This window comes from Phascolarctos cinereus, unplaced genomic scaffold, assembly GCF_003287225.1.
Source record: "Phascolarctos cinereus isolate Bilbo 61053 unplaced genomic scaffold, phaCin_HiC Scaffold_5;HRSCAF=322, whole genome shotgun sequence".
In the NCBI taxonomy this organism is placed as follows: Eukaryota; Metazoa; Chordata; class Mammalia; order Diprotodontia; family Phascolarctidae; genus Phascolarctos; species Phascolarctos cinereus.
In genome coordinates, this window is record NW_027555958.1 from 285,849,714 (window position 1) to 285,866,098 (window position 16,385).

Consider the following 16,385-nt stretch of genomic DNA (forward strand, 5'->3'; position numbering starts at 1 on the left):
TTTAGAGGGGATGAAGGAGGCAGCTAGGTGGCACCATAGCGCACAGAGCCCTGGGCCTGGAGTCAGGAAAAGCTGAGTTCAAATCCTGCCCCAGACATTTATTAGCTGTGTTACTCTGGGCAAGTCATTTTAATCTGTTTGCCTCAGTTTCCTCATTTGTAAAATGGGGCTACACAACACAAAATAGTAGCATGACAAAGCAGTTGTTTGTGAGAATCAAATGAGAATATGTCTGACACTTTGCAAACCTTAAAGTGGTATGTCAAAGTCAAGGGGACTGGACTCAATAGCACCTACCATCCCTTCCAGCTCTTAAACTATGATCCTACAGAGCTGGGAATGACTTTGTGGAGCACTTGAGCTAGATCTGGAAGAATGATTAGGAATGGGATAGGAAGAGGAGAGGGTCCCACTATTCTGGTGGGAGGAATAGTGTGTGTGTGTGTGTGTGTGTGTGTGTGTGTGTGTGTGTGTGTGTACCTGAGCACAGGCCCATCTAAAGCCATGAGGTGAGATCTAAGTGGTGCATACATTTTGTATGAGATGAGTATAGAGTCATAGCTCCATTATGTGTCTTCCCCTCTGTGTCTCCCCCACCGTAGCCAACCAAGTTCATGGTGGGGACCGAGCAAGGAGTGGTGATTTCCTGCAACCGAAAAGCCAAGACCATAGCTGAGAAGATTGTATGCACCTTTTCTGGGCATCACGGCCCCATCTATGCCTTGCAGAGAAATCCTTTCTACCCCAAGAATTTCCTGACTGTCGGTGACTGGACAGCCCGTATCTGGTCCGAGGAAAGCCGGGAGTCATGTATCATGTGGACCAAGTAGGTGGATCAGAGGTGGGGAGGGGCTAGAGGGCAGAGAAGGCGTCTGGTAGGCTAGAGCTTTAACCCTACCTTTGGATCTCCAAACCATAGCACACACCTCTGTGAAACAGAAAACTTAGACTCCTAGAATCATAGAGATGATCTAGCCCAGGGCTCCTTAACCTTTTCTGTGTGCAATAGACCCCTCCTGTCTGCTGGAACCCATGGACCCCTTCTCAGAAGAATAATTTTAAATACAGAAACCAAAATACCTAGAATTACAAAGGAAACTGACTATATTGAAATAGTTATCAAAACTTTTTTTTTTAAGTTCATAGACCTCAGGTCAAGGACCTCTACTCTAGTCCAACCTATTCATTTTATGAATTTCTTGTCCTGATCCTCCTCTTCCTACATCCGACTCTACCCCAAACCATTCCATAGCATCAAGAAAGGGATGTTGGGAAGGGAATACTCTCCAGTTATCCGGTATTCACCTATGTCATTGGTCCTCTTTGAGAAGGAAGGAGTATAGCAATCAATTGGAATGATATTCAGCCACTTTCAAAAATAAATAATTCCTAAATCAATATGCTACTATTTAGCAGCTCCAAAATATCCAGGATGAGCATTTTTTAGCCATTTCTCCTCTCTCCTTTTCTTCCTCTTTCCTCATTTATTTTGAAAACTATGGCAATCCTGCTATTTCCTCCCTCCTCCTCCTCCTCCCTCCTCTTCCTCTTCTTCCTCTACCCACATGAGGAGTCAGACCCTTACATGTGGGTGCTCTGTCCAAAGGAATATAAATTTTGACCAATTATACTTCACAAGATATCATGGAGTTTGAGGGCTGGATTTCCCCCCCTACTTATTTATTCTATTGTTGTTGGGGGTTTGGGTTTTTTTTTTAAACTGCAACAATCAACTCTTTTGTCTCATGTAGCTTTCATTTATGATTTTTTGAAATACAGCTCTGGAAAAACAGGCTTTGAGAAAGCCCATTGGGATTCAAATGGAACTACTTGACTATGCCTTTAAACCCAAATCCCTCTGTCTCTCACAATAATAGATCCCAGCCCAAGGCTCACTTGTTTGAGTTTTGATGGCTCATAGTGAATGTAAATAGAAATTGTTTCAGTCTGACCAGAACCTCTGGATCTTCCCCTCCCTGCTTGATTCTTTTGTGAGGGCAAACTAGGCCATCTTTTGCCTCAATTCTTATCTAGCCTTTAAGTATGGAATGGGCATTGCCTGGAAAAGACTTTAGCTTAAAAAAACCAGGGTATCCCACTGCATCCTGGGCCATCACCAGATGTCCAGAAGTATGTCTTGCCACTGGACTCCCAATGACTCTGGAGAAGAGAGTGAGTAAGGCTGATGAGTTAGCATAGCCCTGCCCCACTTAAATCAAATTCACTTTCAAGTCAAGACATCACCCTCCTGATGTCATTGGTCCTCTTGGAACAACAGTCCATTTATTTTCCTTTCTAATTCCCTGGGCAGCACAGAGGGGAAAGGGTTATCTTCCTCATGATCTCTCACATCTTTCCATTTCTTCCCTCTGTGGTATCACCCCATGCAAAAGGAGAAATACTCTTTTTTTTTTTTTGGACATAGCCAAGTACAGAATTTGTTTTGCTTGATTACATATATTTGTTACAAGGATTTTGCTTTTCTTTTTTTTTAATGGAGGGACAAGAGATGAAGAGAAAAAAGTAGATTTTTGATCATTGAAATTAACTTTAAAGGAATACTTTTTTAAAAAGTATTTCATTGATAAAAATTGTCATTTATTACAGTGAATTCCATGGTGCATTCCAGATTCTTTCAACATTGTCTCAGTTATTTCTTAAATCTCAACAACGTGGTAGAATAACGGTTTTGGAAACAAAGGGCCTAGGTCCCAATTTCAGCCCTGCAACTTACTAGCTGTGGGACCGTGGACAAGTCATTTAACTTCCTCATCTGTTGGGTTAGAACTAGATGATATCTAAGGTCTCTTCTCTCTCTCTCTCTCTCTCTCTCTCTCTCTCTCTCTCTCTCTCTCTCTCTCTTTCTCTCTCTCTCTCTCTCTTTCTCTCTCTCTTCCTTCATCCCTTTCTCTTTGTCTTTTTCTTCATCTCTCCTCCCTCTCTTCCTCTCACTCTCTCTGTCTCTTCCTCTCACTCTCTCTTTCATCCCTCCTCCTTCTCTTCCTCTCTCTCTCTCTCTCTCTCTCTCTCTCTCTCTCTCCCATGTCTTTGCCACAAAAACCCCCAAAAGGGGCCACAAAGAGTAAAACACCACTGAAAAAAATGACTGAACAGCAGCAAGGGTCCTTTCAGTGTTAATAATCTATGAATCTATGAACCCTGTTTCCTACTATATTAAACTGACAGACCAGCCAGTCAGTGCTGAGCTTCATATTGTTACAAGATGATGGAAATAATGACAGGAAAATTTATGATTTTAAGAATAAAGACATTTCATATGAATCATAAATCTAGAGTTAGAAGGGCTGTCAAAGGCCACCTTGTCTAAGCTTCTAATTTTTACAGATGAGTAAATTGAGGCCTGGGGAAGTTGTGACCTTTCCATCTGTTGCTGTCTAGGGGTGTTGGGAATCCCAAAATGCAAGGGCAAAGGGCACAGGTCTGCCTTGAAAGAATTCAACCACTCAAACCTTCTTTTAGTCCAGGTAGTTTATTAAAACACTGATTGAGGTGGGCAAGATTCCTAGTGACACCAATTGTGACACCAATACAAGCAGGCCAGATGTTAAGAATCTAAGCAATTGATGAGGACAAGAGTGATATTTTATATAGAAAGACTATAGGAAGATCTGGATGGGATTGAGGAGTGGCAAGTAGCCTGGGGTGGGGCCAGGTAGAGACAATGGAAGGAGTTAAGTGGTGGGAAAAGGGCAGTTGAAAGGATTATTAATTGGGATGGGATGGGTACCTTAGGCAAACAGGGACTGGCCCATGTGGGGAAGTCCGGGGCCTTTTAGGGGTCCATCATTAGCGCCCATCACACCTATGTCCCCCACAGGGGCACTAGTACTAGATGAAAAAGGAAGAAGGTGAGCTCAGATTCTGCCATAGTTAAGATGATAACTGCCCTTGGACCAAAGCGTCTTGCACTCTGAGGGATGCTATAAGCTTCCTGAAATCAACTGTTAGTCAGTCAGTGAGTCAATGATCATTTATTAAGCTCTTCTTTTACGCCACTGTTGTTATTCAGTTATTTTCCAACTCTCTATTTGGGGTTTTCTTGGCAAAGAGTGGTTTGCCATTTCCTTCTCCGGTTCATTTGACAGATGGGTAAACTGAGGCAAACAGGGTTAAATGACTTGCCCAGGATCAAAGAGCTAGTAAGTATCTGAGGCTGGATTTGAACTCAGATCTTCCTGACTCTAGACCCAGAGCTCTATCCATTGTGCCGCCTTTATGCCGGGGGGCTGTGCTAACCAACAGGGATGGAAAGAAAGGAAAAAACAGCTGCTGCCCTCAGGACCTTATATTCTAATGGTAGAGACAAAGTGTAAATAACTGTGTACACACAAGATCTGTACAATGTCAATGGAAGGCAATCTCAGAGGATGGGACCCAACACTGAGACAGCCTGGATAGAGTGCCAGACTTGGAGTTCCAGTCCTGCCACAGATATTACCTTTGTTGAGTGGCCCTGGGCAAGTTATCTTACCTCTCTCAAGCTTGGTTTCCTCATCTGTAAAATGGGAATGATAATAGAACCCATAGTTCATGGGGTTGTGAGGATTAAATGAGAGAAGATTCCTAAAGCACTAATACATGCTAGCTATCATCATCATCATCGTCATCATCATCATGGCTCTCATTATCTCATCTCATTATCATTATCTCTCATTATCGCCAGCCCCACCCCCATTTCCCTTTGTTGTCCACTTCCTTTTGGGCATCTCTAGGGCAAGATGCATCCACAAGGGCTGCATCAGCTAGTCCAGTTCACTTGCTACCTCTCTGCCTCATCAGTCACCAGGGAGCCCCCTTCCTGAGCCGAGTGCCCAGTGCTGATTCCAGATTAATCTGAGTCAGAAATAGGCAATATTCATTAAACTGGTAAGAAATCTATCTTTTTTTTTCCTTCTGCTTTTGTTCTGGGCAGCTCGATGAGTAGATAAATCAGCAAATTTTGTGCTATTACTAATTAACAAGATGTGAGTTCCCTCTAAGGGAGAAAGCAATGTTGATCACACATCATCCATCATCCCCAGCAGGAGTTCACGGATCGATCAACCTGTGGCCAGGCATGGGTGCCAGTAAGTCTATCCGCAGCCTGAGTACATTGATTATTCCCTCCCCCTCCAGATGATCTTGCGTGGTATTTCTAAAGGGGAGCAACAAGCCAGGAGCTGGAGGAAGGTGACTCTTGTCTGTCTTCTCTCAGAAACGAGGGGTGACTGGGTCCTAGGAAATTTGTTGCTGTTGTTTGTTTTTCATTCTCCAAGAGGACCATGACATCAGGGAGCTGATGCCTTGACTCGGACGTGATTGGATTTAAGTGAGGCAGAGCTGTGCAAAGTCACCAGCCTCACTCTCTCTCCTCTGGAGCCATCTGGATCCAGTGGCAAGATATAGATCAGGATGACTGGAGATGGCCCTGGATGCAAGGAAATGTAAACCTCAGCATAAAAACCAAGGGCAGCTAGGCGGCGCAGTGGATAGAGCACCCAACCTGGAATCAGGAAGACCTGAGTTCAAATCCAGCTTCAGAGACTTACTGTGTGACCCTAGGCAAATCACTTCACCCTGTTTGCCTCAGGTTCCTTATCTGTCAAATGAGCTGGAGAAGGAAATGGCAAACCACTCCAATAACTCTGCCAAGAAAACCCCAAATGGGGTCACAAAGAATCAGACACCTCTGATATAACCAAACAGCAACAAATAAAAGCCAAGTCAACATATATTATTAAGCACCTGCTCTGTGCCAGGCCCAGGGGTGGAGAACCTACAGCCTCGAGGCCACATGGTGGCCCTCTAGGTCCTCAAGTGCGGCCCTTTGACTGAATCTACACTTCACAGAACAAATCCCCTTAATAAAAAGATTTGTTCCGTAAAACTTGGACTCAGCCAAAAGGCTGCACCCAAGGACCTAGAAGGTCATATGTGGGAGGCTGCAGGTTCTCCCCACGCCTATGTCAGGCACTTTACTAAGCACCAGGGCATACAAAGAAAAACAAAAACAATTCCTGAACTCAAGAAGTTCACAAGCTAAGGGGGAGACAACATGCAAATAAGACAAGCAAGATATATACTGGATAAACTGGAGGCAATCTCAGAGAGAAGGCACTAAGATTTAGGAAGCTTCATGCAGAAGGTGAGATTTACCAGAGATTTGAAAGAAATCAGGGAGATTAGGAGGTAGAGGTGAGGAGGGAGGGAATTCCAGGTGGGGGGAGGGGGATAACCAGCAAAAATGTCCAGAGACAGGAGATTAAATGTCTTATTCAAGGAAAAACAAAGATACCAGAGTCAATGGATCATAGAATACATAGATATAGTATATATTTAACATATAAAAGGTAAATTGAGTCAAAATCTTTTCAAGCCACCTCAAAGGTCGGTAATGACTAGCACCTCTGGTGTGAGGGCTGTCCAAGCCCTTTTCAGGGCTGCTCATCCACCTTTGGTGTCCACCTGTCACCCAACACTCACTCCAAGAAGCTATAGCATCAGCAGTGGCCACACCCTAGTAAAACCATCTCAGTACATGGGTAACCAACAGGCCTAAAACCTTTTGGTGAGTTAGGGTGATGTCTACCCCAAATATGTGCAGACTTTCTCTGGTAGAATGGGCGGATGAGAACAATTTGTTTCAATGTCCATGAAGGTGGCTAAAGCAGGTACTGTGGAGCGCTTAGAGTTTGGTCAGACATGGAAGGCACCGAGGTCATCCACTACATCCTCCTCCACCATTGCCGGTCATCTTGACTTTTGTCCTGCCACTGATTTCAATGACTCTGGAAAACAGAGGGAGGCTGACAGCTTTGTACAACTCTGCCTCACTTAAATCCAATGTATCCACAAGTTAAGACATTACCCCATAATGTCATTGGTCTTCTTTGAAAATGAAGGACAAACTGCATGAACAGATGATATTTATAACTCATGAGACCTTTGTTAGTAGTAGGGTAGTTGGAGGGAAAAAATTATATGTATGGATAGATAGATAGATAGATAGATAGATAGATAGATAGATAGATAGAGGGCACAGGGCGAGTTGAAGATGGAGGGGTCATATCTGGGGAATAAAATTAAGGGATGAGAAGGGGCAGCTAGGTGGCACAGTGGATAGAGCACTGGCCCTGAAGTCAGGAGGACCTGAGTTCAAATCTGGCCTCAGACCAAACACTTGACACTTACTACCTAGGTGACCCTGGGCAAGTCACTTAACCCCAATTGCCTGAAAAAAAAAACATTAAGGGATGAGAGAGAATTATATTAGGAGGAGAAAGGGAGAGGAAGAACAGAGTAAATCATCTCACAAAAAACAGAAAAGAAAAGGCTCTTACAGTGGAGGGAAACAGAGGAAGGTGAGAGGGAATGAGTGAGTCTTATTCTCATAGGATTTGGTTTAAGGGGGAGAATAACATAGACACTCAATGGGGTATGGAAATCTGTCTTACCCTACAGGAAAATAGGGGGAGAAGGGGACAAGAGAGCAGGGGGATGATAGAGAGGAGGGCAGCTTAGGAAAGGTGGTAATCAGAAGCAAATACTTCTGAGGAGGGACAGGGTCAAAAGAAAGAATAGAATAAATGGGGGGGCAGGATAGGATTAGGGGAAATAGAATTAGTGTTTCACAACATGTCTACTATGGAAGTGTTTTGCATAACTGCACATGTTTAACCTATATTGAGTTGCTTGCCTTTCCAATGAGGGTGGGTGGGGAGGGAGAAAGGGAAAAAATTTGGAACCCAAAGTTTTAAAAACGCATGTTAAAAATTGTTTTCACATGCAACTGGGAAATAAATATAGGAAATGAGGTACAGAAATCTATCCTGCCCCACAGGAAAATAGAAGGGGAAGGGGATAAGAGAAGGGGGGGAGAGATAGAAGAGAGGGCAGACTAGGGGAAGGAATATTCAGAATGCATGCCATCTTGGGGTGGGGGAGATGGGGTGAAAATTTGGAACTCAAAATCTTGTGGAAATAAATGTTGAAAACTAAAAATAAATAAATTTATTAAAAAAAATATAAAGAAAAAAAGAAAAAAGAAAAAAGAAAATGAAAGACAAACAACAACATTCTCACCACACAGCATTTGTGACTCTGTTGTGTTTGATTTCTCAGTTGGGTCTCCGTTTCTGGCTCTCTAGATCCCTCTTCACCAAGCAACTTGACGTTAGCTTTATGCATTTCACCTGAATCAGTAGGTCTGGAACAAATGATTGGCAAGACCGGTCAAGGATACATATCACCTTAAGGATAGCGGAATGTGAGCTCACCGTTCTTCCTTTTCTCATAGTACACATACCCCTGTGGCATATACGTATAGGCAAGTTGTATTTCATCATCTCAGGGTAATGCTCCTGAAACGTTGTCTGGGAGCGGTGCCAGGAATGGGCTGGAGGGCTGGCACAGTGTGTACCTTTTAAGGATACCCAAACTCAGGTCTTCAGAATGTCTCCCTGGAACTAGTAGTGCCAGAAGTCAAATCTGCTAAAATAAAATTTAAAAAAAGACCCATTGAATCTATCTCTGATTGTATTTCTGGGTCAAATGCAGGAGTTTGAGATTGTAATAGGTAATCCAGACCACATGGGCTCCTTAAAGATGGTGGTGTTATGCTTCAAAACTGAGTGTGGTGGTCAGCAGCTCTTTCCAGACATTAGTTTTACTCTGTTGTGGACAAATTTTTGAGATAAATATGGGAAGTAGCAAATGGTTCTGAAAAAGGTCTGAGAAAACATTGCCCCTGGAGTGGAAATCATCATAGATTTAGAGCTGAAAGGAATATTAGAGGTTATCCATTACAACAGCCTCATTTTGCAGATGAGAAAATTGAGGTACAGTGAGGTTAAGTTACTTACCCGAGGTAACACAGGTAGTCAGTAGCAGAACCAGAATTATAACCTGGATCCTCTGATTTCAAATTCAGTCCTTTTCCCAGTGTACTATGCTGTCTAGTGATGTTAGAAGTATCTGCTTTGAAAAATCTGGAAAGACTTACATGAACTGATGCAAAGTGAAGTGAGCAGAACCAGAAGAACATTGTACAGTGATGGACTGTGAATGACTTATCTGTTCTCAGCAATACAATGAACCTAGACAATTCCAAAAGACTAATGATGAAAAATGCTAACCACCTCCAGAGAAAGGACTAATGGAGTCTGAATGGAGATTGAAGCATATTATTTTTTACTTTCTTTCTTTGTTTGGGGTTTTTTTTTTGGTTTGTGTCTTTTTTCACAACATGACTAATACAGAAATATGTTTTGCATGCTGGTACACGTATAACCTATAATAAATTTCTTACTGTCTAGGGGAAAGGAGAGAGGAGAAGAGAGAACTTGGAACTCAGAAAAAAAAATTTAAATGAATGTTAATAATTGATTTTACATGTAATTGGAAAAAATAGTATTTTTTAAAAGTATCTACTTTCACTCTAAGAAGATGTTAGGGAGATAGGAAGCTACCGTGGTGCTGGGGGTTGGGGTGGAAATTCTGCCCTGAGAGACAGAGGTCTGATAAAGGAAATCTAATGAATATGAGCCAGAAACCAGAAGTGAGCAAATTCGAATGTGGTGGAATGCTTCTGTAGTGCTAAATGCCTCCAGGCCTGCTGGCAGGTTAGCTTTGATGGAGAAAGGAGGGCTGCATAGTAGTTCAGTTTGTTGGATTTGATTGAGTAGCCAGACCCAGAATGTGGATTAATGATTAGTGTCAACCTGAAAGTAGGCCTTTAGTGGCAGCCAGAGGGATCTATCCTTGCTCCTGTCCTGTTAAATATTTTTGTTATCAATAAAGACATAAGTGGTATGCTGATCAAAATTCCTGGTGACAGAAAGTTGGCAAGGATAACTAATATTGTCAAAGACAGAATCTTCTTTTTTTTCCATTTCCACATTTTTTTATTAATTTATTTTGATTTCTCAACAATCACTTCCATATGCTTTTGAGTTGAAAATTTTTCTCCCCCTTCCTCCCCCCCACCCTCCCCAAGACAGTGCACAATCTGATATAGGCTTACATTCCCATTAAACATATTTTCACATTAGTGAAGTTGTAAATAAAAATTAAAACCAATAGGAGGAACCATCAGAAAGATGAAACAAAACTCAGCAGAAGGTAAAAATAAGCGATAGCAATTTGACTTCCATAGTTATTTCTTTGGATGTGGACAGCATTTTCCATCCCGAGGCCTCTGGAGATGTCTTAGATCCTTGTAATGCTGAGAAGGGTTCAGTTTAACAATCTTAGTCATTGCATAACGTGGCTGTTATTGTGTACAAAGTCCTCTTGGTTCTGCTCACTTCACTCAGCATCAGACCATATAAGTCTTTCCAGGTTTTTCCAAAGTCAGCCTGTTCATCATTTCTTATAGCACAATAGTATTCCATTACATTTATATGCCACAACTTGCTCAGACATTCCCCAATTGATGGGCATCCTCTCAGTTTCCAATTCTTTGCCACAAAGACAGAATCTTTAAGATTCAAAGAGATCCTGACAATAGGAAGGGAGAACTAAAGCTGATAAAAAAAAAACAGCTCAATACTATTAAATGGAAAAGGCAGCTAGATGGTACGGTGAATAGAATTTGGGCCTGGAGTCAGGAAGTGTCTTCCTGAGTTCCAGTTTGGCCCGGACATTTACTAGCTGTGTGACCTTGGGCAAGTCACTTAACCCTGTTTGTCTCAGTTTCCTCATCTATAAAATGAGCTGGAGAAGGGAATGGCAAACCCCTCCAGGATTGTTGCCAAGAAAACCTCAAATAGGTTCACAAAGAGTTGGAAAAATGACTTAATGACAATATGGGTTCAAAAAAATCAACCACTCAAGTTAAGGCTAGGAAAAATAATGTGACAGAATCTATACTTGAACCCAGTTCTTCTGATTCAAGGTGCAAATCTGTTTCATTTTTACACCACATTTCTGCAATGTAGTGCCAAAAGGGGTTTTCTGTTGAGTTGTGTCCAACCCTTCATGACCCCATTTGGGGTTTTCTCAGCAAAGATACTGGAGTGGTTTGTCATTATCCTTCTCTAGTATGTCCCCATTTTACAGATAAGGAACTGAGACAAATAGAGGTTAGGTGGCTTGCCCAAGGTCACCTAGCTAGTATGTGTCTAAGACTGGATTTGAACTCACATCTTCCTGACTCCTGGCCTGGTGCCCTATCCACTGCATCACCTTCCTGCCCGTGTTCTTAGATTACTCAAGGACATATGATTGAGAGTAGAATTCTGCTGGAAGCAATCAATCTCTTTAAAACAAATAAACAAACAAACAAAAACTTGAATCCTGCAATGGTCTTGTAATTTTTCACAGATACCACATGGCTTATGTAACTGATGGAGCATGGAGCCCACAGAGACCAGCAGTTTTCTTCACAACTAAAATGGATGGAACAGTGGATATCTGGGACTTCGTATTCAAACAAAGCGACCCTGCCCTCAGCCTGAAGGTTGTGTTCTTATCCTTACAGACTTTCTCATCCAGCTTCCTTCTTTAGATTGGGACTTCCTAAAGATGGGGATATGTGTGTATGTTTCTGTGTCAGATGAGGGCAGATTTTTTGTGTATGAATGATATGTGTGTGTGTGTGTGTGTGTGTGTGTATAAAAATGTGTAATTGTGTGGAAGAATACATGTCAACATGAAAGACTGTGCATCCGTTCATGGGGTTTTATTGCAGGGCTCTGAGAGAACGCTGGTTTTAGTTTTTGCCTTTATGCTCCTAGCACCTAACAAGGTGCCTGTCATCAGATAGGTTCTTATGAATATTAAGTTGAACTGAATCATACCAAAGACAATTGCTCCATTGGACAGACATTTATTGAGCATGTACTCAATGCTAAGCACCATAATAGGCCCTTGGGGTACAAAGATAAAAAAGAAACTAATTCCTGCCTTCAGGGAGTTTACATTCTACTGGGCATTACTATAAGCATCACCAATTCAATTCACCAAACATTTTTTAGCTTACTACACACAAGCTGGGCAGCTAGGTGACACAGTAGATAGAGTGCTAGGCTTGGAATCAGGAAGACTCATTTTCCTGAGTTCAAATCTGACCTCAGACACTTTCTAGCTGTATGACCCTAGGCAAATCACTTAACCCTGTTTGCCTCAGTTTACTCATCTATCAAATGAGCTGGAGAAGGAAACGGCACTCCGGTATCTTTGCCAAGAAAACCCCAAATGGGGTCATGAAGAGGTAGACACGATTGAACAACATGCAAGCTACTCTTTTAGGTGTTAGGAAAAGGAAAGTCAAAATAAAGAAATATTTCCTGTCCTCCAGGCATTGTCTTTCTACTGAGTGGGAATACACCAAACACTGATAGATGCTATATGATTATTTTGAGGAAGGGAGTATCAGTAGTTGGGAGGACTTGGGGAAGAGGAAAGGAAACAGAAACAGGGAAAGGCTTTTGAAGAAGGTGGCTCCCGATGTGAGTATCCAAGGAAGTTAGAGATTCCTAGATTTAGGTGTGAGGAGGGAGGGCATTCCAAGCTTAGGGATATGCACTCGTGTGTCTGAGGACAGCCTCTGCATATAGCTAGGAACTAGAACTCAAAGAACAGCTCATCTAATTTATTTGGATCACCAAGTGGATAAAATAAATGTATTTAGGTAAGGGGAGAGCCAGACTATGGAAGGGTTTAATAAGGGTTAGCATAGGAACTTTTTAACTGGGAAATGACATAGTCAGACCAAATTATCAATCAGTCAACAAGCAGTTATTAAACCCTTACTATGTGCCAAGCACTGAGCTAAGTCCTGAGGATACACATAAAGGCAAAAACATTCCTTATCCTCAGGGAGCTTGGTTACATGTGGAGACATGTAAATAAATAGGTTCAGACAAGATTGACCCAGGGTAGATGGGCAGAAGTCTGAGAGGGGAAAGTTCTGGCAGCTGGGCTGGGGGGTGGAAGGGTGGGGATGGGGGGCTCAGACAGACTTCTTAAATAAGATGGGGTTTGAGGTGAGTCATGGAGGAAGCCAGTCGGGTGAGGTGAGATGGGAGAGAATTCCAAACACAGAGAGCAGCCAGTACAAATGTGTGGCATTTGGTGATCGATGAGTATAGAGAGGGAAGTAAAGTGTAAGAAGACTTGGAAAGTCTTTATTATAATTATGTAATTATATAATTATAAATAAAAGCTTTATTATATTTAATCCTGGAGGTAATAGGGAGTCACTGCAGTGTCTTGAGTGGGAGTCAGTTTAGGAAGATCACTTTGTGTGTAGAAGATGCATTAAAACGAGGAGACACTTGAGACAGGTACTATGTGGGGGAAAGAAGGCAGCTTCTGGGAGAGATGTCATGAAAGTGAAAACAACAAGACCTGGTGACAGAGTGACTATGTGGGGTAGGAGTGAGGAGTTCAGAATGGCACTGGGGTTGAGAATCTGGATTACTTGGGAGGATGGTTGTGCCCTTGACTGTAATAGGGAAATTCAGAAGAGGAGAAGGTTGGAGGAAAAATAATGAGTCTGGTTTTAGAAATCCCCTCTGGTTCCCAAGGAACCCAAGGCCTCAAGTCCTTATGAATCCAGTGCTTTTTTTTTTAATATATATTTTTTATTAATTTATTTTGATTTATCAATAATCACTTCCATATGCTTTTGAGTTTAAAATTTTTCTCCCCCTTCCTCCCCACCACCCTCCCCAAGACAGCTCACAATCTGATATAGGCTATACATTTACATTCCTATTAAACATATTTTCACATTAGTGATGTTGTAAGTAAAAATTAAAACCAATAGGAGGAACCATCAGAAAGAGGAAACAAAACTCAACAGAAGAGAAAAAAAAAAGCAATTCAACTTCCATAGTTCTTTCTTTGGATGTGGATAGCATTTTCCATTATGAGGCCTTTGGAGATATCTTAGATCCTTGTATTGCTGGGAAGGGTTAAGTTTAGTCCAGTGCTTTAAAGGGCTAAAAACAGACTAAGAATTGTTATCATTACCATTCTTAGGGATCTGGGATTGGCCGGATTTCCCCCCACACCTTCCTAGCTTTTCTTTCTCCTTCCTTTCTCAGCAAGTACTCTTGACCCAGAACCAGAGGAAATATGGATATGAATCCTCCCTCCAACACTTACTAGCTGTGTGAACATAGTCATCATTTAATCCTTCTGAACCTCAGTTTCCTTAGCTGTAAAATGGAAATAATAAAATATATGGGGGCAAGAGGGAACAATATAGGGGGCAGCTAGGTGGCACAGTGGATAGAGCACCAGCCCTGGAGTCAGCCAAACACTTGACACTTACTAGCTGTGTGACCCTGGGCAAGTCACTTAACCCCAATCTCCTAAAAATTAAAAAAAAAATTTAAAAAAGAAGGAATAATATGGCTTAGGGGATAGAGAGACAGAATTAGGAAAGCCTGTGTTTAAATCCTTCCTCAGACACATATATTGGCTACGTGACCCCGAGCAGATCACTTAAACTTTTAGTGCTCCAGGAAAATTCTGTAAGACTATAAATTACTGGAAAAGGTCAGAGAAAAAAGGTGCTGACTTGCATAGGTGGAGGAAATTCCTAACCTGGTGTGGGGGGTTCCTAACTCCCCACACCAATAAAATTGCAAGTTAAAAAAAATAATACCCATAGAAGCTATCATGAAAGGTTGCTACAGAGTAATTCTGTTATGTATATGAAGTGTTTTGTAAATGTGGAGTGCTTTATGAAATGTCATTTTCACTGGCTGTCCCCCATCCCTGGAATGCTCTTCCTCCTCATCTGGCTACCTTGGCTTCTTCCAGTCCCAGCTAAAATCCCACCTTCCTAGCTGTGTGACCCTGGGCAAGTCACTTAACCCCAATTGCTTTAAAAAAAAAAAAAAGAAAAGAAAAAAAGAAAACATAAAATCCCACCTTCTATAGGAAGCCTTTCCCAATCCCTCTTAATTCTAGGACTTTCCCCTCTATCAGTTATTTCCTTTCTGTCCTGTCTATATAGCTTGTTTGTGCGTAGTTGTTTTCATGTTGTCTCTCCCCATTAGATTGTAAGCTCCTTGAAGACAGGAACTGTCTTTTGCCTTTCTTTGTATTGGCAGTATTTAGTACAGTGTCTGGTACACAGTAGGTGCTTAATAAGTGTTTATTGACTGACCTATAATTTTGACATGTCTCTTTGGCCTTAGGTGTGTGATGAAGCCCTGTTCAGCCTCAAGGTGCAAGATAATGGCTGTTTCCTTGCCTGCGGATCCCGGCTGGGGACAGTGACCCTGCTGGAGGTCTCTCCAGGACTGTGTACCCTCCAAAGGAACGAGAAGAATGCAGCCTCCTCAGTAAGTGCCCAAAGAGGCCTTAGGGCTGGTAGTGGTGCACTGGTTCCTGTCCTAGCCACAAGTGAAGATAGGCTGGTCAGAAAAATAGTAAATCCTTCAGTGAAAATAGAATCCATACCTGACAATGACATGTAGGTCATTGCAGTAAAAAACACAGTGTACTGGGAATCAGAAGATCCCTGTTCTGCTGCTAACTTGTTGGATTACCTTAGACAAGTTACTTTTCTCCTCTGGGCCTCAGTTTCCCCATTTGTAAACTGAGGAGATGCATTTGGACATTTAAAGCTGGAAGGGATCTTAGAAGTCATCTACTTAAATCCCCTATTTCTTTTCTTCAAATGAAGTCTTTCCTTTAGATTTTGATTATCAAGCTGGTTTCTTCTTTTGCAAGAAATTCATGATTGGAACTTACAAAAACAGAATTACATCCCATCTTCAATGTCTTTTCCCTTTAACAGGAAATTGGACTTTTTTGACTATCAACATTAAAAGTTTAAAAAAAATAAATGCTTTAAATTTGATATGCTATAAAGAAAAAAGTCATGCATAGTGACCAAAAAAATGTCCATTTATGCTTCAGGCTCTTCTCCTCAGGAACCAGCATTGTTATGCTTTTTGCTGTTATTGTTTTCCGTTTGATGAAATCTGATGAGTTCAGTGATCCTCCTTCTTTCAGGCATGATCCCCAACTCAAGGACCTTTTTTTAAAAAAATTTTTAGGCAATTGGGGTTAAGTGACTTGCCCAGGGTCACACAGCTAGAAAGTGTCAAGTGTTTGGTCTGAGGCCAGATTTGAACTCAAGTCCTCCTGACTTCGGGGTCAGTGCTCTATCCACTGTGCCACCTAACTGCCCCTCAAGGATCTTTTTCACCAGCATATGGATAAAGTCATTAAATCCTGGCACCATATTAACAATTTATCACTCTTCATCACAATGTGGATCTAGGATCTTATATACTTGCCAACAAGTTTCAGTGGCAGCATCTAAGACCTAATACCCTCATTTTTTTTTAACGGATAAGGAAAAGGAGAAATTTTATGATTTATGCCCAAGGTCACACGGGTAATATATGACAGCCAGG

At 41.8% G+C, this 16,385-nt stretch overlaps 1 protein-coding gene across 2 annotated transcripts in view; it reads left to right on the top strand.

Annotated features, from left to right (window-relative positions):
* The window catches only part of DNAI2 (dynein axonemal intermediate chain 2), a 76,526-nt gene that overhangs the window by 42,516 nt on the left and 17,625 nt on the right, over positions 1-16,385 (top strand). For both annotated transcript variants that reach the window (XM_021002627.2, XM_021002628.2), the window contains exons 9-11: positions 603-826; positions 11,323-11,458; positions 15,156-15,302. In XM_021002627.2, coding sequence (XP_020858286.1) covers positions 603-826; positions 11,323-11,458; positions 15,156-15,302 — 507 coding nt within the window. The remainder of the gene's footprint in view (positions 1-602; positions 827-11,322; positions 11,459-15,155; positions 15,303-16,385) is intronic.